This window comes from Sylvia atricapilla, chromosome 4, assembly GCF_009819655.1.
Source record: "Sylvia atricapilla isolate bSylAtr1 chromosome 4, bSylAtr1.pri, whole genome shotgun sequence".
Taxonomy (NCBI): Eukaryota; Metazoa; Chordata; class Aves; order Passeriformes; family Sylviidae; genus Sylvia; species Sylvia atricapilla.
In genome coordinates this window covers 69,040,413-69,064,757 of record NC_089143.1, presented here as the reverse complement: position 1 = coordinate 69,064,757, position 24,345 = coordinate 69,040,413, and the positions used below count along the sequence as shown (strand labels likewise).

The 24,345-nt window shown below is 40.1% G+C and overlaps 2 protein-coding genes across 3 annotated transcripts; both read right to left on the bottom strand.

Annotated features, from left to right (window-relative positions):
* Positions 1–1,231: 1,231 nt before the first annotated feature.
* On the bottom strand, positions 1,232–4,564 carry LOC136360735 (interleukin-8-like). Of its 2 annotated transcripts, XM_066318248.1 has the most exons (4): positions 4,392–4,561; positions 3,472–3,607; positions 2,628–2,711; positions 1,232–2,070 (listed from the first exon to the last, which is right to left on the bottom strand). In XM_066318248.1, exons 1-4 carry the CDS (start codon positions 4,552–4,554, stop codon positions 2,040–2,042), a joined length of 414 nt encoding a protein of 137 aa, XP_066174345.1. In that variant the 5' UTR covers positions 4,555–4,561; the 3' UTR covers positions 1,232–2,039. The 2 variants fall into 2 exon arrangements, with proteins under 2 accessions (XP_066174345.1, XP_066174346.1); XM_066318249.1 differs by lacking the exon at positions 1,232–2,070 and having other exon boundaries at positions 2,624–2,711; positions 4,392–4,564.
* An 11,062-nt stretch (positions 4,565–15,626) lies between these two features.
* Positions 15,627–17,680, bottom strand: LOC136360734 (interleukin-8-like). The gene is made up of 4 exons (XM_066318247.1): positions 17,620–17,680; positions 17,314–17,449; positions 16,443–16,526; positions 15,627–15,852 (listed from the first exon to the last, which is right to left on the bottom strand). Exons 1-4 carry the CDS (start codon positions 17,678–17,680, stop codon positions 15,822–15,824), a joined length of 312 nt encoding a protein of 103 aa, XP_066174344.1. The 3' UTR covers positions 15,627–15,821.
* Between the last annotated feature and the right edge of the window lie 6,665 nt (positions 17,681–24,345).

Sequence of the window (24,345 nt, the reverse complement as noted above, 5' to 3'; positions counted from 1 at the left end):
GCCAAGAGAATAGCGGAGGACAGAAAGGATATGTAAACACCTCTGCTGCATTTAATTATGTGGAGGGCACTGAAATGAAAGGAAGGTGATAATTGCAACAGTAGCTGTAAAGTGGAATGGTCTTCTGGCAGTTTTGTAGAAAGATATTTTAGATGCTAAATGAAGTGACCAAGAGGAGCAGAAACTTCCATGAGATTGGGAAAAGGAGGAGATGGACAAGAACACATAGTTAGCTGCAGTGAAATCTCAGGGTCCATCCTTTCACTGTGGTGCAAATGCTCTGACCCTTAACTGCCCGCTGGCCAGCTGCCTGCTGTGTTGCACAGACATGCACATGTACACACACAGACACTGACTGCACTGTCTGCATGTTTCCAAAGTGTGCAGTTCTCCCCCGTGGCTCCTGCATGGCCTGATAGCTGGAGGGCCACAGGACACACTGTTTAAAGTGGCAGAACTCTTCTAGCTGATGCCAAAATAACAACAGTGAAGGAGAGGACCGACATCAATCTTACTGAGAAAAGTCTTCGGAAAGAAGCAAGCCAGAGACAGCTGTCTGGTTTTATGATCACAAAGGTACCTCACAAAAATCCTTCTGCTGTTCTATTACTATCTAAGTTGTAGATAAAAGTAAAATAAAAGTGTGCATCCCTCAAATATACTATTATACTCTAGTTAAAAGCAATAGTCTTTAAATTAATGCCCTTTCTCTCTTACTGTCTGTTTCCTTCTGGAAGATTTTTAAGAGAGGCAGGCATCGTGTGTTCAGCACACTGCATTTCAGGGATGAGGTAGGAAGCAATTGTTACACCAGGACAAGTGCTTGCACTTTAAGTACCCAAAGTAAAGGTCACAAATTCCCATTTAGATGGTCAGAGAGTGGCCTTTTGTTGTAGTAAAGATTCATAGCTATGGGCTGAAGTGGACACTGAGCAGTGTTAAGGTATCTAGGGGTAAAACTCTTTTATCTCAAGGGAATTAAAGAAGGGGCCTTTCCCTGGAGCTCACCAATCCCCATGGATTGGGAACAGCCTGAAGAGAGGAGAGTGAGCTACTTATCCCACCTTAGGAGTCTGTTAATGTAGTCAGGAGTGGCAGGTTACCATAGCAGGGGGAGTTACAGTACTATGGACTTAAAAATTTTCCTTTCAGTTCCAGAAATCAGGCTGGCAGAAATAAAACAGAATTTTCAAATAAAGCAAATGAAGATTTAAAAGATCAAACAGATAACAATTTTTAAAATATTAACCTTTTAATAAATATAAAACATTTATAGGAATAATTACACTCTCACAATCATACTCTATGCATGTAAAATGCATTTTCCATTAGCTGATGGAGTTGGTAATTGGACATACAATCAAGTACAGAGTAATGAGACTGTGAATATTTCTCCAGAAATTAATAACAGGAAAGAAAAATCCAGTAGAAATGAAATAAATTATAATTGTTTTCTTTCTTACATAGAAACTGCACAATAAATACTTCAATAAATACCACAGAAATCACAATACATAAATATCATATAGAGTCTTACACATTCTGTAGGTTAGGTTTTTCAAGTTAGACATTACAGTTCACAGTTTGGCCACAGGCTGACCGTGGTTCAGGAAGCTGTTGTTGACACAACATACTGGTGCACTCCAGTGGAGCAGGAGGATTCATCAGTTTGCTGGTGGAATAGCAAAATTATCAGGCTTAGTGTAAATAAGCTGTGCTGTGCTGCAGGTGCATTGCACCTCACTGCATATGTTTGGCTAAAGTGGCTGCCAAAAGTTCTCAATCTCCTTCAGCAAAACACTTTGCTTCATTGCCACGGGCAGCACGTCCCATTGACAACACTGACCATTGTGAAAGACTTCCTAAAAATACACACAGTTAAATAAATAGATAAATAAATAAAACCATCCATAATTAACATCATAACACTAGGCAGGATGTGGAAGATGGTGCACTGCTTGAATGATGCTTTTCTCAAACATTTCCCTTGACAGAGGAGCAGAAGCAGTTCTCAGATTTTTTTTCTGTCCCGATGTTTCTTAGAGAGGAGAGTCAGAATTTTGTTGAGCCCTGTTAAGAGATGAGGGAAGAAGATGATTTAAAAGAAGGTTCAAGTTACCATTGCTTAGCATTGAACAAACAATTTAGCATGTGGGGTCTCTTTCTAATTCTTTGTGCTATCTTGAAGCACAGAGAGAATAAAATTGATGTTTCAAAAGCAGCTACTGAAATCCCAGCGTGTGCGTGTCTGGTGTCCAGCTGGGAAACCTCTGCACCACGAGCTTCTGCAGTTACTCACAGCAAGAACCTCGTTAGCTCAAAATTAACAACTAAATTAGGGGAAGATGACTTTTTTAAAGCCTTATCTTTCAAAGGTAGACAGACACTTTTGTGCTTCTCTGCAGGCGTTGTTGCTGGTACTCACAGTTTTAGTACTGACATATCAGCTTGAGCAAGGACCCTGAAGCGTAGTCAGAAAAACTGGTTCTATAATTAAGCAGGAAGCTTCCCTGTTCTTTTAATGTGATTAAGAAAGAATGGGAAGTATCACTATGGAATCCTACAAACTGGCTTTTTCTGGGAGGTTTGCCACTCAACTGCCCAGATAGAGAGGGAATGGGTCTTACCTGGCCAAAATTGCCTTTACAATCAGCTGTACCCAGGGAGCAGTGGGCTCCAAGCACACCTCTCTGCCATCCTTCAGAGTAGCTCTGCAACAAAGGGAATAAAGAAAAGTCAGGAAACTACTACATGGAATTTGTTTACTCACAGAATGTAATCTTGCATTTTGAGATCAGATACTACAAAATCATCCCAGCTACTCTAGGTTAGACTTGGCTGTTTTACTTTATGTATTATAGAACTGAGGAGACCAGAACCATCCAGAATTGCGTGAGTCTCTGTGTCTGCTCTCAAAGAAGTCACACATTCCTAAAAATCTTTCCCTCTATATATGAATACTTGTTTTGGATTTGTTTCTATTACTAAAACTTTCTTACCCAACAATTGAAATCTCTAGTGGTGGAAAGGTGTTTGAGCAGAACAAGGACTTTAACATTTTAGTGCCTTTGTGCTGTTCAAACCAGGTTAGGTTGGTTCATTGTTTCCATAAATCTGCTTGTTGGAACTTAGTTTTTCTCCCTGAGATTGCCTCCCTAATAAATGCAGGATTCAAAGGATGTCATTGCATTGTGTACTAAGAGCTGACAAGTCCACGAAATTCACATTCTACTACTAGAAATATTTAATATGTCCCCTGGCAGATAAACAATGGTCAGTTCAGGAATATGAAGGGCCACAGAGACAGTGAAAAACATGGTGTTTCTCTTAAAACCATCCCTCCCAAAATAAAAACCAAGTCTGGCTGCATGAGGTCAGCATGCTGATTGGGGTACTTCTGAAGCCTAAAAGCCCAGCAGCAGTGGCAGAAGTGCAGGGGAAGAGGAAGGAAGCTCTTGCTGAGCTACTTACATGACTTCAACATTCTTGCAGTGGGGTCCGCTCTGTGTCAGCTTCACATCCTGAATGGATTTCGGGGGAATGAACCTGGAATGAGTGGCTATGCACTGGCACCGGAGCTCGGTTCCCATCCTTGCCAGAGTCCTGCCTGTGAGCAGAAAAGGCAGATCGGGGTTTGACAGGTGGTCATATGGTCAACGTATCACACACAAAGCACAGCTGGTCTGTTGTAACTATATTCTCAGTTAAAACATTGCATTTGTCCAAACCGCCTAAATCCTCATGTTATGGGGAGGGTTACTCAATTTTCGGGGGAGCTGATGCCCAAGCACTTTGGAAACTAAGTTAACAAATCTTTTAAAAATGAACCCACATATTTTGTGGTTACTAACCATACTGACTATAGAGTGTGGTTAATTGCATTGTTTTAATATCTGGATTAAAAAACTTCACCACTCTGCAGAAGACAGAGCCCTAGATTTGTTCATTAATTTCAGGTTTTGCCCATGTTCCTGTGTTCATATTGTTTGCTCTCTCTTTCCAACTGCTACTACTTCCTTGAGGCAGCATGGTCACTAAGCAATAAATAGGATAAACTGTTATTTGTGTGGGAATGGAGAGAAACATTTAAACACTTCAGAAAAAAAATCTGTCTCTAGCCACTGAATAACCTGTCTCTAGCCACATACACTTCAATGGAAACAGAAGCAAAGCAAATGCAAGTTGCATCCTTAAAATTTTTCCCACAAGATGTCAGTAACTCTTTAGTCCAAGGTGTACCTGGTAGATTTCTGACTGAAGAGAGGTGCTGAAAATCTCTCAAAAGAGACTAATTTAGTGAGACAAACAGAAAGCTATTCTGCAAGGACAAGCATCTCAGTTGATGCCTTGGCAAAACTGCACCAACAGGACTTACAGAAAGCTTTACTTACCTTGAGACACAGCTGCTGAGATCAGGAAAAGAGCCAGGACAGCGACGAGTTTGCCGTTCATGGTGGGACAGGAGTTTTCTGCTGGGTTGTTTAGGTCTGGTTCTGTGAGCTTGAGTCCCAGAGGGTTGTTGATTCCTGCTGTGTGTGAGGATTGTTGGTTCATGCTTATATACTGTTTTGTGCCCAGCCTCTGTACTCTGCTGGCATGGAGATTGCGTTAGAGGAATTTCCCAGATGCAGTAAAAATGAGTCACATGACTGTTGTGAAACTTCTTCCTAGATGACAAGGAGTTATTCTGCAGATAATGATACAATGTATTAATTTACTAAAATATTTCTATGATAGTCACACATTCCAATTATTTCAGTAGACATGTAAATTTTGTGGTTTTTCTGAGGCATGTCCTTTTTTGAGAATAGAACTTTAGAATGGTTTCAGTTACCTTTATGTTATCACTTACTATTTTCTTCAGGATTATAACTGTTCTTTGTAGATGTATCAGGTCTATACTTGAGATATTGAATTTCTTATTCCATCTTACAGTGACAGCTTCTGCTTATCAGATATTAGCCACCAGAGAAGAATTCAAGCAGTGCTGAAATTACTGAGAAGCTCTTTAATGGGTCAGGATTGTACCTCAGCATTATTTTGATGTAAAAGACGTTCATTTCAGTTATGTTTTCCCTCTGTTCGAGGGGCATGATACAAAGTAAATTCATCACTAGTTCTTTGTTTCTAGTAAGGAATCAAGGCTGTAGCATTCAAAGCTTTCTGTGGGAAGTAGATATTGAATTTTGAATGGATTTGAAAATCATGCCTGTATTTTCATGTTACACATGTTCATGAATGATAAACAGAGGATGTTTTATATGCAAACTTAACAGCATGATCTGCTGAACACAACTGATTTTGTTTCCTCTGTAAGTCTAGACATTTTTAATAAGTCTTTTCTGAATCTTTTTTCAGTGACAGTAACCCTAGGTCCTAGCAAAGGGACACAAGAGTGAGAGTTAAGGCACTGTACAGACTTTTCTGTTAGAGAGCCTTGTTGCACGAATGCTGAGCTTTTATTTGCTGTGGTTAGGGATAATACCTTGCAAGGGAAACAATTCCAAGGGAAGAGGGGCTCAAATACTGAATTCTGCATGAATTACGACCTGTATTTTTAGACCCAGCTGGAATGTCTGTGATTAGGAGAAAGCTACCTGTTTCAGTGCAGTAAAAACATCATCCTTTTGACATGAAGTCTTTTGCTGCTTGTTGTCTTCAAACTCAAAGCTTTGTGGTTTTGAGATTTGTGGATTGAATGAGATACTTCTTCCCAGATCTGGGGGCTTCATAAAAACTTAATCATCTTTAGCATGTAAAGCAGTTTAATTTATTTTCAGTAAGAACGGAATACTTTGCCCGTAATTTATTGTAGTTTCCTGCATACCACTTGTCATTAACTTGATAAAAGGAACTCTGTGATAAAAATTCTTTTGTTTCCCGTCTCTGTGTGGGCTGTCCCAGGAGAAGATCCAGCAGCTTTGTCTCTCCTACCTCTTACTGAGTATTAAGTTGACAAAAGATACTGATTCTGACTCCTGATGGTGCTGCTCCTTAGTCATGTCTCTTAGAGAACTTCAATAAAAAATACATTTAGTTCTCTGAAGGTGTGAACCAGTAGAGGGTTTTGCTAGGAACTTAAGGTTATGTTTTGTTGCATATGTTCTATTATGATGTATATGTTGTGTTATATTAACCTGTGGTTCCACTGGTGCCAGACTGTAGATGTTGGAGTTTTAACCAGTTTACTTGGAAGGTTTTGCTGGTTTTTTTCTTCTGATTTCCTCCTGTGTCTCCACATATGTATGCAAACACACAGAGGTTAAATTAACATTTGATTAAAGATCCCACTTTTCTTAGTTACTATTTGCAGCCTTATTATGTTATTTTGGTGTGTGCTGAAATGTTATTAATATCTGAGGAAATAAAAGAGAATTCCCCTTCAAATTCCCAAGTGAAATCAGTGAGTGCTTGTGCTCCTGACCACCAGGCTCAGCTATTTCCTGTATGTGGCAGTAACAGATCTGCAGAAATCCCCAGGGCAGAAGTGAAGCCGAGAGCCTGCTCCACCTATGATAAGCCCTGCCCCTGAGCTAAGAGTGAGTATCTGCCTAAAAGAACAGGATGTTTGTAATGGAATATAAATCCCTGCACTTTTTCACCAATGTTACAGTTTCATTGGGACTGTGTGAAGGGAGAGTAAGAGAGAAAACTGAGGTGAGAAAATGCCGAGGCATGAGATCAAGCCCAAAGACCAGCATTCCTAAGCTGCGTTTCTGGGAGTGCCATGTTTGGCCCAAGTTCACCCTACATCTCCTCAACACTGTGCCCAGGATCTTGTCCAGGATTTTGTCATGGGAACTGCAAATCCCTTTTGGGATTCTGGTAGCTTTTTTCCTGCCAGCCGTCAGAGATGACTTGTGCAAATGGAATTGCTGCTTCTTTGGAAGGATCACATCACTGAGTGAGCTGATACTGCCCCGAGCAGAGACCTTCCATGCTAAACCCTGTAAAACCACGCTGGCAGTGAACAAAACAACACTTACACAACAGTCTGATTACTGAAAGATTGCTGAAAAGGAAGCAAATACCTCCCATGCCCATGTTCTAAGGCAGGATATAGCTTGTGTTCTTCATGTTGCAGGATGGAAACTAGTGGTTTGTCATGACTCATCACCCTGTCTAATGAGCACAAAAGTCAAAAGGGCATCTTTTAGGATCTTGACTGGGATCCGTTAATCTTTGCATGTAGCAAAGGATGGCCCTGCAAAGGGACACACTAAGGGAGACTCAGGTGCACTGAGGCTGAGCTTCAGTCCATGAGTTGCTCCAGGTCCAAAGGACTGCTCCAGCTCCTGGACTGTTAAAGTTACTCTAAAAAAAATTAAGAATCTGTCTTGTTTTAGACAAATTCCATCCTCTCCCTTGAGAAGCTGTGCACACAAGATCCAGAGGTGCGGGATGCAAAGCTTTTGCTGGAATGAGGGTTTAACCTGTCTGTCAACTCCTGCTTCCTATGTGTCCTCTGTTCCAACTACTCCTGTACCCAGGGAAAATCTCACTCTCTCTTCTGAAACCACCGCCCTTTCCCTACAAATGCCTTGGCATTCAGCTGCCATTCTGCTTGAGCTGCAGAGAGCTGAAGGGACAAATACAGGAGCTGGGAAAGAAACACTTCTGCTGCTCAGAAGCTGTGCCCAGTGTTGTGCAAACACTTGTGGAAGTCTGCAATGAGACAAAGCTTAGGGAACAGATACGTAAAGAGCAGAGTATCTGCTAGACATCAGAATTGCGATAGGAGGAAGTGTTAGCGAGGAAAGGAAAAGGCTTAGGTCAGCTTGTGGGGTTTTTCAAACTCCAGTGTTTATAGGTGGTTACGTAGCCTCAGTCAGATCACAGCAAGTACTGGACTTTCCTGAATCCCTCTGGAATCACAAAGTAGCAGTACAGCTTTTAAGTTGATTTGCCTTTTAATATATGTATTTACAAAAGCAATAGTATGTTACTGCGTATTTATTTTTGATACATATTTTATCTCCGCTTGAAAAGAGTAAATTCTGTATTGCAGCTTCCTCTCAAAAAAATGCTATGGATTAAATGAAATGTTTAATTTGCTCCAACTCAACATGAAAATATATTGAAAATATTAATATAAGGTATCAAGTAATATTTAAAAAGGATGCATTAATATTACATGTAGTGTTAACATAAAACACTAGAAAATATTAACAAATATTCAATCTACAAATAACATTTATCTACCTAATATGAACAGAAGAGATAATAAATCCACCTAGAGAATTTTTAGGCACCAACACCTGGGCTTTATCTGCCCTATAAGACTGCATTTATTGAATACTTGCATATGCCTCTCCTCGGCTTGGCCAGAAGCATTTTTTGACTATGCAAATAAGACCTGGAAGTGGCAGGAGGAAACACGTGGTAAGTTTTAAGAAACCAGTGAACTTTTGATTAAATTAGAAGCGGTCAGTGGCCATAACACACATCACGCCTCCATCTCTGACTCTTGTAAGTGAGATCTGTTTGGTATAAAAGCTGTAATATGTGAATTTGATGATCCAATGGATCTCAAGTTTATGGGCAGGTCAAATCTTGCTACTCGACAAAATCTGGTGGTGCAGCAGCAGGAAGGATCAGTGGATGTGTTCAGTCAGCTCATGGATTCAGATTTGAGTCCAGAGGTGCTTTGGTGAGGGAGCTGCTGAGAGTCAAACTTCCAACCCCACCTCCCGCTCTGGGGCTCACAAGTCTGAACCCCACAGGGACTCATGGCATTTTTGAATCCTCCATCACTCTCACCATGTGTGTCTAGTCTGATGAGTACTGCTAGAGTCTGCACTTCAGCACTTACTACTTCAGAATTTAGATTTATATGGCCAGCCATAAACAGTGTGAAGCAAATCACTAAGACAAAACATCTTTTTGACTGTAAAAAGAAAATAACAATAAATCAATGGGAATTGACACATCAATATTAATGTTTAGCCATGTAAGTATTGCCTTGGACCCTGGAAAAGCAACACAGAATAAATATGTAAGTTGCAAAATCCTTTTGTAAATCAAAAAATGTGGTCTTTTAGGGTGTCAGATAGAACACAGTGTTCACAATGCCGAGGTCACAGTTTCAATCCCCATAGTAAGCTCTTTCACTTAAGAGCTTGACTTGATGATCCTTCTGAATCTTCCAACTCAGACTAATCTGTGAACTCACATGAGAGAAAAAAATTGACAAAATACTTTCTGTTATATTGAAATAAATAATATGTTATTTCCTTTGGAAATACAACATCTAAACTTCTCTTGGAATGTGTCTCTCTGCCTTCACCTTCCTGTCTGTGAGAGGAAACTGCAGCACAACAAACAGAAGTAACACAAGTGAGGTAGTTTCTCTATTTTTAGCTGTTCCCTTCAGAAAGCCGTGAGATCACAGTTTTTACCCTGAGGCTTACAGTGACTTGGAACTGTTGATGAGACAGGAGGTAGTTTAGGTATCACCCTGTGCTTGCTTGCACCTTCCTTACACCCAGTCAAATACCTTTTAGTCACTTGTAAACACTCTTCATTGTGTTCTCCCTGATCTGATATTCCTGTCACACACCTAGCAGCATCCCGAGATTTCTCTCCTATGTGCTTATTTGTCAGCCTAGCATGTTTTACTTCTATAGGAGCCTTGTAATTTTTTCCTATGTCGATCACTTTGGCTACTTCCTGCAGGGAATTTCACCTGGTAGTTTGTTGCCTAATCAAGGAATCTCCTACAGTCCTTCTGAAGTTCTTTATGGATAAGCCTTGTTTTCACATCATCATTTAGTATCACCAGAGTAGTTCAGCTCATGGCAAATGACATTGCCAGATCCCATGTGGGATGGCTGAACCAACCAGGACCCCACAGACGGTGGTGTAAGAATCCATGGGTGATGTTCCATGCGCCAATAAAAGTTGATCTTTTCATTCTGCACTTCATCTCTACCTATTCACCTGTTCCATATCCATTTCCAGGACATGTTTCTTAGCCTCATTATTTCTAGTGTTTAGTGAGGGCTGTAAAAGTATTTCAGAAAGGCAGTTTGACTCTACCTCTGAGACCTGCCACATCCACAGTCTTGTTTTCACCTTCAAACAACTTCAGCACATGCATGAGAAATTACTTCCTTCAAAGCTACGGATGCTTCCTAACTATGTATTTTTCATGTGTTTGCTAATTGTATCCATTCTGCTTCTGTTTTAAATAAGGCCATTTAGGGGTGACTAATTTAATCTTGTTTATTCTTATCCTTACAAGGATTAAACACTTTCATTAACCTTGAACTCCTTGATCTATCACAGACAGAAGTATAGAGAGAGCAGCAGCAAAGAAAATAAGATGGATCAGCAACCACCTCAGGGAAAGAAAAATAATCAACTTTAGTAATATAGCAGAGGGGCCCTTCTCATCAGAAATGATGGCATTCTCAGCAGCAATGTTTTCTCTCATTTCATACGCTTGAAGAAATCCAAGGTTTATTCTTCCTTGACTTTTCTTTGACTGGTGACTCAACATTGTGCCTGGCCCTGTAATTAGATTATGTATAAAGTGAATGGAGAAATTAATTAAAGAAACAATTACTATTAATACAAGCTAGGAGAGAAGAATATGTGCTCACAAATAATTAATGACTTCTTTTTATTGTACCAACCAACTGACAGTTTTGCGAAGAAAAAAACCCCAAAACCAAAAAGTGTTCCTGCATGAACTGCTCCAACAGAAATAACTTCCTCTGTGCATAGTAGGGATTTGACTGTCCCTGTCTACAGCAGTGAAAGCTCTTGAAGATGCGAGCTGCATGTCTGAATTATATCCAGAAGATATAAAGAGAGTCTTTGAGATCTCAATTTTGGGAAGTGTCAAACACACAAAATGTGTTGTCTGTCAGCAGAGGTTTAGGGGCATCATAGCCATGGCCTTTTGGGTGTTTTAACACACCAGGACAATATCAAAGGAAACGATTTCACTCCTCAGGCATGTAGAAATATTGCTTTAGTGAGAACTGATGAAGAGAGTTACTGATGCCTGAACATTTGCATGCCAAGGATTTAAGTAGGCTTTTAAAATGAGCTTTTAAGTGCAGGTTTTCTAGGAAAGGAAACAGCTTACCTGGCCAGCAGAGCCTTTACAGTGAGCTGGATCCAGGGTGCAGTGGGTTCCACACACACTTCCCTGCCATCTTTCAGTGTAGCTCTGCTGAGAAAGGAGCAGAAAAGTTAAGGCCAGGTGTGTCCCTCACACTTCTCCTAATGCCTGGAAATTTCTCTTAGCCAGTAGATGAAGGATCTGTTTGGTTTTGTCTTATGTATTTGGGGGTTTCTATGAATTATGTCAGTACAAGTGTTTATGTTGTAATCTTATAATAACCCTAATGAATTTTCTATTTGGTTTCAGTTCTCTATCTGGCTGTACTTTACCCGATCTTTCAGGAGCTTAATTATCTTGAGAAGTATTTTTTTAAACCGAATCTGGTTTAAATTACCAATTCCAGGTGAGGTGGACCAGGATGCCATGCAGTACTGCACAGAGGGTGTGTTTGTACTACCATTATTTGCTTAAGTAATCATAGCAAAAGCACACATAGGCCTGACAGAGCCCTTCTGTTTACTGACTGCATTGGTCTGGTTCCTGTGGCTAGTTCCAGGAGTGGTTTTAAATGAAGCATGCTGTATCTTCTATTTAGTACCCACATGGAGTATAATCCAAATTCCCCACTCCTCAAACAGCGAAGTGCTCCATGTGCAATTCTGACACAGGAAATAACTTGGGGCCCTTCAAACTTTGCCAGATGCAGGCCAAGTCAGAGGAAATTGTTCTAATTCATGTCAAGGGGATCAAGTTTGTATCTTCGATTTGTTCTTCATTGCCCAAGTTGTTAATTGTGCCCTGTGTTGTGGGAATCTGGTTCTCCCCTCTGACATTGTTCATAAGTAAGGTAACAGCAGAAAGATATTTAAAATACTGCCTGGAAGCTGCTTGTAACGCTGGCCAGGAATTAGCTTATTCATTCCCGATACTTGGTGTCTCAGGCTTTGCTAGGGAAACATCTTGCCACTCAAAGTACATAGGTAAATAAGTAAATAGGATGAGAAATGATGAGTTGATTCCTCCTCTAGGAAGTAAGGTGCTGTTTAGGAAAAACTGCTTACATGATTTCTACATTTTTGCAGTGAGGTCGTCTTCGGCTTAATCTGACATCCTGAATAGTCTTGGGAGGGATGAACTTGGAATGAGTGCTTATGCACTGGCATTGAGAGCCTCTTTCATCTGTCTTCTCCAGAGCCTGACCTGTGGAACAGAACTCTGTTATGTCTAGGTACATGAACAGTGTCTTTATTTGCTCCCCTTAAGCAAACTGTATTCTCTCCTGTAGCCTCATTCTTGTTCCTCAGACACTCTGATTTGCTGGATGCTGAGATGAAATTAACTGCATCTGCACAACACAGCAGCTGCATTTTCAGAGATGCATTTGAATTTAAACTTGGATTGCTAAATTTCTGCTCATATTTCTTACTCTTTCTTGCAAACAGGATAATTCATGCTCTGTCATCGACCTGCCTACCAAGAATAAAATCGCAAAAAAGATAAAATTGTCATTTGTAAAAGAAGAGCTATATGGACATATTTAGGGGAAAAGGTCCTTTAAGTGTTTTAATTCAAACACTTTTTAAAATCTAGAGACAAGCATATATTGCGGCATAGGTATAAACTCATTTGCAGACAGAAGCATATTTTACTCCTGGAAACATCCACAGCATCCTAACAGGTACAAATGATCCTTTTTTACTTGAAAATGACAGTTTACTGAGGATGCTATTCTATTGCAAAACGTCATCATGGACATAGTGTAAGCCCACCCGCATTTACATGTGTATACTTATTAATTGCTTACATGAGTTTTAAGAAATAATTTTCTTACCTTCTGACCCTGACATTGAGACCAAGCAGAGAACCAAAGCGACAGCAACAGATTTGCCATCCATTGCTGTGCACGTTTTCTTCTTGACAGAGGTCCTGCTCTGGTGCTGTTTCCCATCAGGTTTTATACCTGCAAGGTGCACTTTCAGCAGCCTGAGTGCTGAGAGGTGGGTTCTGCACATGTAGGTTTCCTAACACATGAGAGTGTTGCATAAGAAATCCAAACCTCTGTGTACTCCATTCAGTGGCACCTCAAACTTCTACGGCTTTTGCTGCTGTATATTTTCAATTATTCTTTAAATTGTTATTGTTATCCATCACTTTCTGTTTGTAATTTCTTCATGGGATATTGCTTTAGCCAGTAATTAGCATAATTATAAGAACTTTTCATCCCAATCTTACACACTATATTTTGATATGAATCCAATGAAGTTACTTAGTCAGTGTTTCATGAAGACTAGACACAACTAGTTTCTCTTGTTTTCTGAAAGGATTTTGTCTTTTTCAGTTTGGACTTAGACGCTTTATTCTGTACTGAAAAGTCTCTCTAGTCATTAAGCAGGAAATGATGAGCTTAAAATGACTGAGGCATTGTCACCAAAGTCACTTAAACTCTTCTGAAGCTTCCATCTGTTCAGAATACAAAAGGAGAAAGTATCTGGCAGTAAGGGCTGTAATGGTACTGGTTAAAATAAGCCCTTAGCAAGCTGCTTGTTTTTCTTTCTAACCTCGTGCATTCAGAATAATCACAGGTGTTTAAGACAGCAGATAAACACATGTCATAAGCGACTTCTATTGACAAGGAAGAGCAGCCCAGTCTGGTGAAGGTAGACACCAAGTCAGAAGAGCCACAGTGCTTCTCTTAGCAGTCTCCAAGAGCATTGAAACACATTTTTGGAAGCATGAGGGTGCTCGTTGTGCTCTTAAGGAAGGTATTCTATAACTGCACGCAGAACAGAGATGGGATATGTTGTCATTTCTACCCTTGGAATCACATCTCACTGATGAGCCTGAGGAGGAAGGTGCAGATGCCCGGGGTCCTACAAGTGCAGCCATTGCTGGCATTTTGGACTAAAGAACTCGGCTCCCAATAATGTGACTGGGATTTTGCTGGTGGCAAAGGTTACGTGTATCTGTATTACACTAAAACTGATGCCAGTGCCTTAGGATACACCCATACTTTTATGGCTGTGCAGATTGAGTGGTCCTTCCCAACCTCTCCCAATCCTTGGCTGATACTTGCGACATCTTCATCTCCAAATTATGTCTCTGAAAAAAGCTAGCTTGTAAAAATCCCTCAGGAAACAGGAAGGCTTAGACTTGTAAGACAAGTCTGAACAAAACCTGTCTCCTTGAGAAACTTTGACTCCTTCCCATTTTGAGGTCTAGCAGCCTGTGCAGTGCTGTGCATTGAGAGAGGGGCAAATATGGGGACAGGCAGCAAAGTGTGGTCAAAACAGTTGTGCTCTTGCTCAAGAACTTGCTGAAATACAGCCAAAAAACTCCCTTTATGTCTTGCACCATGAGCAAACATGAGAAGATTGTGCAGAATATGGAGTGGCTCCTTGTTGGAAAAGACCAAACCTAAACAAATATCAAAATATTTGCTCAACTTCCCCATTTCTCAAGTGCTCACTGCTTGAATTTCAACATTCCTCTGTAAATTGCTGTGCTACAGGTAGATATGAGCCCATATAATTGGAGCTATGTTTCTCAGGATTTCCCCTGATGTAGTCCTCCCTCCTGACTGGAATTAGAGAGAATGCTCAGTGACTTCCTTAATGTTTATTAGATTTCCCTATTTATTTAAGTTAATGAAAACTCTTGTTCATTGCCATGGTCTCAACTGATGTGTTGTCAGACCACCACACTGCTATGGCCCTGCAATTTCTGCAACTAACTAGTGTTTGTTCATTACTATCTGGAATTTTATTGTCCAGATTTCTGAAAACACTGAGTCTGTCAAGAAAAGAGGAAGAGAGTAGATAGATAACTTTCATACTTCCTCTGATTGTTAATTATCTACACTTTGGAGAGGCAACAACTTGCTGTTTTAATTTGCTGCCCCCCACAACCCAGACCCCCCTGATGCCCTTCTGGGAGCCCATTTTGTGAAACTGAAAAAACTGAAAATTAAACTGGAAGAAACAAACTGAAAGAAAATGCTTCCTCTTTTTTTCAGTTGTGTTCCAAAAAGAAAATTAATAACAAACAATACTGAAGTGAAAACATTTCAACAAGCATTTATTAGGTATGCAAACAAAAAAGTCTTCAATAAATAAATAAATAAATAAATAAATAAATAAATAAATAAAATTATTCTATAAATAATTAAAGTGGGTTTTTTATACCCAAAAGATGGCATTTAAATATATGTTTATACCTTCACAACACTCATTCACAATAAATAATATCTCGAAAATGATGACACAACACCTGATGTTTCAGAATTTTGACATGTTAATTCTGGAAGCTCCCTTCTTCAGCCAGTAGCCCACTGTTAGTGGCAGTGACACAGGTACAGTTGGAGTTACCCTAGCTGGGGAAAAGTTGTTGCTGGTCTTTTCCTAAACTATTAGCAAAAAGGAGTCATTTAATGAAAGCTCTGCTGGGCATGCACTGCACTCTTCCAGTTGTGTTTAGCAAAATTTATTCCAGAATCCTCTCCATATTCCTTCACAAAGCATTTTTTCTGCCTTCTTGTTAACATGGCAGTGGTTTCTTTCCTACATGATGAGACCTGTTTAAAAGACTACAAGCACTGTTGTCAACCAACTACAAAACCAGGGAATATATCTTCTAAACGTTGTGACATTGCGAATGTAGAAGGCAGGAGGAGGTGAGCTGCCAGAAGCTGGGTGAGTGTCTTCTCTATTTTTGCCTTGCTGGAGGAGTTATGACATTTTTCTTCTTTGTTTTAGGACACTGTCTTGGGTTTGGTGTTGGCCCTAGAAAGAAAGAAGATGAAAAAGAAAGAAGATGGAAAAAAATCAACCATACAACAGGTAAGACTTGCTGATGTTAGCTGAAATCCACCACTTTGTGCTTCTGTGCCCAAGCCCCTGAAAAGCTGCTACAGAACTCAAAAGACACTGGTACATCATAACATTCCCAAAATGATTCGATAGCAGCGAATTTCCATAGTTTGATGCTTCACTTGACAACTGGAGTCTGATTTCCCCCCTACTTATCTATATGCCATTAATTTGAAAAACTGATTGCTGCTTTCTAGCACTGCAAACATGAGAAAAGCAGTCAGTTAATGCTTGGATTTTCTGAGCAGTTGGGCTGCAGGTTTTCAAAATGCCTGTGCCTTAGGGGACAGATCCCAGAGATGTGTGCCACAGTAAGGCTTCAGTAGCAAATGCTATAATTAAGGCTCAAAGCAATCACAGTGTCTGTCACAATTAGTGAACACAGAAGGTAATACCTGCCCTAGGAGACAGAATTTTGGAGCACTTCACACCGTGCGTGTTTGGTAGTCCAATTAAAATACAGGTTTTCAATAACCTGTGCTTATTGAGGAGAAATGACTCACTTGTCCAGAATTGCCTTGATTATCAGCTTCACCCAGGGAGCAGTGGGCTCCAGGCACACTTCTCTGCCATCTCTCAGGGTAGCTCTGCAACAGGAAAGAAAGGAAGGGAAAAGGGCTATTAAATGAAATCCAAGGCAATGACACCTTTCTCTCATAACATCATTCTAGGGATACACTAGACACGTTCCACTTTAAGCTGTATAAATTGAGGCTGTAGCCTAACATAAAAGGATCTTTTTCATAGGTTTCATATCTTCTCATATCTGTTTGTTTGATGAATTAAATCATCTCCAAAAAGAGTCCAAAAGAGGATTCTCCCTTATTTCAAAACTGCTTTTTTCCCTCCAACTGGCTTTGTATTTGTATATTGGTCTTTCACTGAAGAGTTAAATCTTTCCATCTTGATTCAGAAATTGTACTGCCCAGTCCATAGTTATTTGGTTACTTACAGTAAAATTCTGGAATGAAAGTGGAATATTTTGTATGCAAATGGTAGTTTTTCATTGACTTGAGCAGAAGTATGATAATGTTTTTGACCTAGCCCTTGAAAATTATGATCTCATGTTCAACATAGCTCCATGCATTTTCACAAGTCAATAGAATTCAGAGTTTTAGAAAGTTATTAGCTGTCTGATGACTGTGATTTTAGGTCAAAATATTGCATGGGTTTAAAAAGCAGAGACTGGCAGAACAACACAGGGTTCACAACACGCAGCACATTGCCTGTAGGAGCAGGGAATGTTGCTGTTCTGCTTTCTGAGCACTGCTTCTGCTGGCTGTTCACACTGCTCACAGAACACTTACATCCTCTCTAGAGCAAAATCTGCTTCCTTCTTGTTAAGTAATCAGGAAGCTTTTGCAAAACACTTACATGACTTCAACATTCTTGCAGTGAGGTCCACTGGGGGTGAGGTTCACGTTTTGGATGAACTTGGGATGGATGAACTTGGAATGGGTGCTTATACACTGGCACCGGAGTTCAATGGCTGATCGTGGCACTGCCTCACCTGGAAAACAAAAACAGTTGGAGTGTCTCACTATTTTCACAGGAAGCACAATGTGGGGGTTTTGCTGACAGCATTAGCAGAGTCCTTTGCTGCACAAGACAGCACAGCGTCTCCCTGTCAACATGTTCTCTGGCCATTAGTCAGGAGAGCTTTAGGAAGGGTTTCTTTACCTTGTGTTCCAAGTGCTGAGATCAGGAGCAGCATCAGGACAACAGCCACAGTCTTGATCATGATGCAAGAGCGTGTCTTCCTCGTGTGGCCTGGGCCTGGCTGTGTGGTGGAGTGAGCTCTGGCAGATCCCAGGGTGACAAGTGCCTGTGATCTGGGACGGGCCATGTTTATATCCTGCCTGGGCCACCCGGGGCACTCCAGCATCATGGGTGGGTCATATCCACGGAAACTCCGAACCAGCGAGATGCTGCTGAGTCACAGGTGAGTGGGTAAGCCCCTTTCCCTTCATGACCACAAAATTGCTTCTCATTAATAGAAAGCACTTTATTAAGTAAAGACATGTATAGTTGCCCTGCACTGAGCTGTGTTGAGTCTGTGGAGAGTTTGTAACTTCTTGGGATAATTTTAATCTGTACTCGTGTCCTCCTTGTGACTTTCCACCACAGGTCGAAGGCATTTGCTCTGTGATTTTCCATCTCTGTGTCTTTGGACTTCAATTTTATTTTTTTCCATTTCAAGACATGATAGAAATAGGAGCCAATAATCCTAGAAATTATAGATACTCGCTCTCCTTTTCCTTATGTTTATGTACATTTAAAAAAACCTTCTTTATATGCTGAGATAGATTTAGCAGAAACACTTACAGTATTCTTTCGATGAATTTAAGTCTAGCTTCACTGAAATAAGCAATAGTACCACTAGCACTCTGTAGTACCATTGAGAACACAGAGAATATGTAAATATGATATGATGATTTGCATTGCCTAACCTAAGATGGATTTTGGGTTTTGAGGATGACTGCTTGTTCTGGAGCAAAAACCTCTTACTTATTTGCTGCTTTGAATTTGGGCAAAGGAAAATTCTAAAAGCTGCTGTAAAATTCTGCTTCTGAAATAAAATGAGGCATTTTTGCAAATTTAAATTTGACCCTGTAAAGAGAATATTTCTTATGGTTATGATGAAAATAAATAAGACTGAAGATGGAATTATGAAGAAGGATTATTCAGATAAAGTCAGAGGTGTTCCATCATTTCTTTTGACAGTAGAGGCAAACATTGAAATGCAGGTTTACCTTATTTGAGTCAAACATTAAGGACTCCCATTACCATTCCTCTGCCAGGCAATTAGGAAGTCAAAGAAACAAAGCACGGGGCCAGATATGAATGGAGGTTATTTTTCTCTTCCTGATTATGAAGGTCTCAGAGATGTACATATGCCAGACAGAATTCCACTTACTATAACCATATCTATCATTGTTCATAGTTTATAAATAGCCTTAGAGCACATGATCTGAACAGTAGCTATTCCAGAATCTATGGAAGTAAGCACCTAGTTTTCCTGTCATTTTACAGCTGGATTAGCTAACAGATAAACAGATAAACCCCTAATTAACAGATAAACAGATAAACCCCTAATTACTCCCCTTGCTTGTCAGACCTGAGGTCTGCCTAGGGATTGTCCTCTTCAACCATGGCAATGAGGTGTCTAGGAATGTGTAAGAAAAGATTAAGTGTCTTTGAGACTTATCCCCAGTAGTCTGAATCTGATTTCATTTGCTGGCTCCTGATTGTTTTACAAGATAATAAGAAGTAGATATTGAACCTTACCCTTGATTTCCACTGGCTTCATAATTCTGTAGGCCTTTACCATGTCTCCAGGTCAATCTCTTTTTACAAAGTGCTGTCCTGTTGCCTGACAGCAGCACAGACTGGGTTGTTTGCTCCTAATTCTGGGCTTTGTATTTTTCCCTTCACACAATATTTCCAAGCACAGCAAGCTGTTTGCAGAAATGCAAACTAGAGCATCAATGGAAAAGTCTTCCAGCCTGCCTAAAAGGAGAAAATGGAAGGATGAATTGCATTGCCTAAGGAGTGTGGATTTTTTTCAAAATAAATCCAAGAAAGTGTTACTCCTCTTTAATTTCACTAATGATTTTTGGTATCTCAAAGAAAAAGTTATTCTTTCAGTGCTCTATATGCAAAGAAGCTTTTATCCTTTGTCTGCTTTGTTCAAAACTTTCTGCCTGTTCCATTTTAAGGAAACGTCACTTCTGCTTTCTTGGTCCAGACAGGTCAGATGTTTGTGGCTCTACGTGTTTCTACTCAAATATAAAGAAAGGGCTTAAGTGTTTTATGTTTATAAGAGATAACATAATTACAGCATAAAAAATCTTGATATGGAGCAGTGGGAACAACTGAGTAGTGTTCTGGAGGCTGTGCTTTGACTTTAATTTAGGATGTAGGGAGCAGAGTGCTCAGGAGTGGCCTGAAAAAAACCTCAGAGTCGAAAAAGATAAAATCTCTCTTGTGATTACAGAGAGAAGTCAGAAGAGATGAACTCTGAATGACAAGGTCACATGTTTTATTGTAAACTGTGTGATTTGGGCCAAAGAGAGCAGCTGCTGATCCAATTGATTTAAAAGGACCTTGTTTTGGAGACATGTGAATTAAAAGCTGCTGGAATTCTAGTTCCTGCACACTCTGACTGAAGAGAACCATTGCTAAGCCTTAAACTAAGAGTGTCATAAATGGTATCTGGTAGCCTTCAGCTGTATAAACACTTTTTCTGTCATAAAGGTCATAAATATAGTTATTGAGAAGCTTCAGTTTTCTCGGCATGAGAGTGTCTTAACAGCTACCAAGAAATAAGATTTCTGAGTATTGATGCTTATGAGCAGTATATGAGACACGGGAAGCAGAATGTCCTGTGTCCAACTTTTGACACTGGTGTGTGGTCCAACAGACCCTGTCCAAATCACATGGTAAACTGGTACATGCAGGATTAGTTCAGATCAATCTGGAGGCGCTACAGTGCGCATAAGATTCACTAATTCCACTAATCAAGGCTTTCACATCAGTTATACTATAGAAAACAAAAGGCAGGAGGGAGGCTGAGGTACCCAAGTGAAAACACAGTAGTTTCTCAGATAATTGTCTGTGTGTTCCTGCTCTTCTCTGACTTGAGTGCCCAGGAAATTTACATTTCCTTATGCTCAGATCAGCAGTAAGGAATTTTCTTTTGCCTGGAGGGCTACTTGCAGTGCCCTGTCCTTATTTCCCTCAATGATTGTTCACCACTATCTTTAGTAATCCTGCCTCATGCCTGGAATTTTACATTCAAACATGTAAAAAATGATTTAAAAATTGCTGAGCAGCTGAGTCAGTCCATGTGACGCGATGGGGTTTTTTGAAAGAGTATTAGGTTCGACAGGAAAGGATAGTCCTGTTTTGCTTTAGATTTCCTTTAGGAAAACCCTTCCTCTTAATTTCTTACCTCTGTGACCCTGTAGGCAAAATCTCTTCATATTTTGGATGTGCAATAGGAAAATATCTCAACCTCTTTGTGGTTCTTTTTCCTGCCAGTTGGGGTCTTTAGTGTCATCTGTGTTTTGGAGATGAGATGATCTCTACTATGAACATTTCTTGAGGCAAGTTGACTGACCTGAGAGGGCCAAACAGAGAAATAATTACAGTTGCAAATGCCATAACTCTATGTGTTTCCCCCCTACTATTCCTTACATAGATATCAACAAACTCTCCAAGATTTTAAGTTTGCCAACTTTCACACTGAATAACTTTTACATGAAAAATATAGAATAAAGGGCTGTAATTAGAAATGTAACCATGAGATTCACTTTTAGTATCTGTTTTCTCATGAGCTTCTGCAATGTCTGATCAGTCCTGTCCAAAAATATTAATTCTCTTTTGTTTAGTTAATGTCTCTTGTTTAGTTAATTCTACAAACCTAACTTGTTTTGCTGAGCCCTCCATCTCAGGAAAGGCTCACTGAAATTTGTGTGGCTGCCTCCTCTCCTCTTCCTGAAACTGCTTGTGTTTGATATTTGCCCTCATTTTAAAAAGTGAAACAGCATTTGTTCAGTTTTAAAAGTGCTGAAGGCCTTTGACAAATCAGTCCTGCACTGTGCAGGTGTTACAAAGGTCACTGTGCAAATTGTTTAGGAAAGGAGTATTAATTAGTCATAAAATTGCACAGTCTTCTGAGAACAAGGATGAGAGGTAGAGTTCTGCTGTACCACAGCAGTACTTCCTCACAGCATTTTCCTGTATTTTCCGTGCAGCCCATGATTCTTGCTGCAGAGAAGCACAGTTGCAACATCTCTGCTGGTGAATGTATTTTTCCACCTGCCCTGCTGGTGAAAACTCTGGTTCAGAGGCAGGAGAAGTGCTCTGGAGTTCTGCCTCGAGAGCACATGGCAAGTGGATGTCCCTGCTGCATAAGTAGCTGCTCCAGGGATACACAATTATATCACACACCTAAATCCATCGCTAGCACTTTTTTCTCTCTCTCCTGAATTTTCTGTTAGCCAGCTTGATTTCCCAGTGTTCATCCTGATTGCTCTTCTGGGTCCTAGTGCTGTGCATTTAATACTCCATGCTTGCAGCTGTACGTCTAAAATTCACTAATGGCGAGGCTGAGCTTTGCTTCAGCAGTTCCTGAGCTTCCAGCAGAATATTTCTGGTTGACTCAGAACTTGGTTCACATTTTTCAGCAGTTTGAAGGACTCCAGAATTGCACTCCTCATTTCTGTGCCCTTTGGCAAGTTTACAATACAACAAAAGCCATTTACTGATGGAGTTTGATGGAAAATATCTGTCTTTGTGTATTCCTGGGTTTTCCCCATGTATGTAGTAACTGCATAGGAAATGAAATCATCTCTAGAAAGGGAAGTACTATAGGAAAAAAAAAAAAAAAAAAAAAAAGGGACAGGATGCTGCCAGAAACATTGTTAGGGTGTGCATGCAACGACTTTTTCAAAGAACAAAAGAGACCAGTTTAATTGCACTAGTTGCATTTTTAAGAAAAAAACCCTAATTGCAGTAGGATTACTCATTTCCAGTATTGCGTCTGGTATCACCATGTATTGTCTTTCCTATTAGATAGATACCTTTCTTCATTAATCATCATATGTAACTAAAAACCTATTACAATACATGAACAAAAGAGTTACTCAGAAAAATATTTTATTCAATGTGACAAAGCCAAGACTTCCAGGACTGGGCAGAAGGAGTAGCTGAGAATAGGGAAAGGACTGGAGAAGGCACTTAGGAGCATCACTTGCTTATGCTCCCTCCCTTACTCCCCAGCCCTCTCTTTGCCAGCCTATATCCATCCCCTCAGCTGTCCCAATAGTAGAAGCCTGTGTTCTAGGGTTTACCTGCTTGGGGGAGGAGGATAAAATAATGACAGGTTTTCCAAAGATATAGTATTTTCAAGAATTTAAGCAAAGCAGAATGAACAACCCTATGCTACATTCCATGTGCATTGCACTTCTAATCACAGCCTTACTGGTGTAAATTGGGAATAAATTAAAGTCAGTGGAGTCACACTTCTGCGTGGGATGTAGATCCAACAAGAACAAGGTCCTGAATTCAGAGGCACTGAGATGCAAAGAGAGGCACCATGCAAAGCACAACAGCTATGAGGAGACAAAGAGGGTGCACTGGCCTCAAATACCAACATTTACTTTTCCTTCTTGGGAACACTGTGCTGGAAGGTAATGATTTTCAGAGAAATCAAACCGATTTTTCTTGTCATTGGGTTTTCCGCTTCTTTCTTTCATTTCATGTTGTTTCACTCCTATATGAAAGGGAAAACCCCGGGGAATAATTTACATTATATTGAACTGTTGGTAGTTCCTGCCATGGAGAACTTCCTTTAACTGCCGTGAATTTTGTAACACTGATCATGAGTTACCAACAGGTCAAACAAATGCTTCAGGCATGACCTGTTTGCCTTCTTGTTTTCCTCACAGGTATGTAAGAACAAGCCAGAATACTTGTGTGACAGGGAGAGTTTGGGAACTTGCACCTTGGATTTTCTTCAAGCACTCACAAGTAGCTCTCTAGATTTTTAAAGGCCCAGTGGTACAAAGACAGAATTCACACTGTTTTAAGCCTCCATAGATTGCCTGTAGAATTACAGCACTTTTGGAAAGCAACACTATATATGTATAAACTATCTCAGATTCTGTGAGAAATTTGAAATACCATTGTTCAGCTGTGTAAATCTCTGCCTAACTACCTTGATATTTGTACACTGAATCATATCTCCTCTGCACACTAACATCCTAGTGCCCTTGGGAGAAAAGGATAAAGCTAATCTTTAACTCTTAAAAAAATAAAATGTCTGGACGGTTTAAAATAGTGATTTGTAATCTTTCTACCCAGATCAATCTTCTTCATCAGAGATAGATCCCCTCTCTGTATGACTGACGTGTGTCTCTGGGCCTGATGGTTTACCAAACCACCATCAGCCAAGATCTGAGCTAGCTTGGACAGTCACACTTTGAACTGCAGGTGTGTTTATACCCTTAGCAATTCCTAAGGTGTGTTCTGAACTTCAAAAATTCTACTCTCCTTCTGCCCTTCCCACCCTTCCCTCTCTTCAGTATCAGGTTTCAGTGTTTGTTATTCCTGGGCTTGGATACTCTTTGCATTAAAAGCATAGTCGCCTCTTCATTTGAGTAAAAGTATTTGTCATTTGGATTCAATGGAATGTGGAAATTACTTTTGTGTGTCACTGTTTCTCCTGCTTTCAGCACAGAGCTAATTTCCTCTTATAGGAAATAATGTGTCTAGAACCCAGGTATCAACCAACTTCCATTTAGCATAAACAGCTGAGTTGCTGTTTGACGCAGAACTTCAGTAGTCAATACCAAACTCAAACACCAGAATATTTAATGTACAGCAGGGAGCTTGATTTTC

Excerpts from the sequence above, each read along its gene's own strand:
- LOC136360734 (XM_066318247.1), bottom strand. The coding sequence starts at position 17,680 with ATGATCAAGACTGTGGCTGTTGTCCTGATGCTGCTCCTGATCTCAGCA. Across the intron at positions 16,527-17,313 it reads TGCAAGAATGTTGAAGTCAT|AGCTACCCTGAGAGATGGCA; the intron begins GTAAGTGTTTTG and ends TTCCTGTTGCAG. Across the intron at positions 15,853-16,442 it reads ATCAAGGCAATTCTGGACAA|GGCCAACACCAAACCCAAGA; the intron begins GTGAGTCATTTC and ends CTTTCTTTCTAG.
- LOC136360735 (XM_066318248.1), bottom strand. The coding sequence starts at position 4,554 with ATGAACCAACAATCCTCACACACAGCAGGAATCAACAACCCTCTGGGA. Across the intron at positions 2,712-3,471 it reads TGCAAGAATGTTGAAGTCAT|AGCTACTCTGAAGGATGGCA; the intron begins GTAAGTAGCTCA and ends CCTTTGTTGCAG. Across the intron at positions 2,071-2,627 it reads GTAAAGGCAATTTTGGCCAG|GGCTCAACAAAATTCTGACT; the intron begins GTAAGACCCATT and ends ATCTCTTAACAG.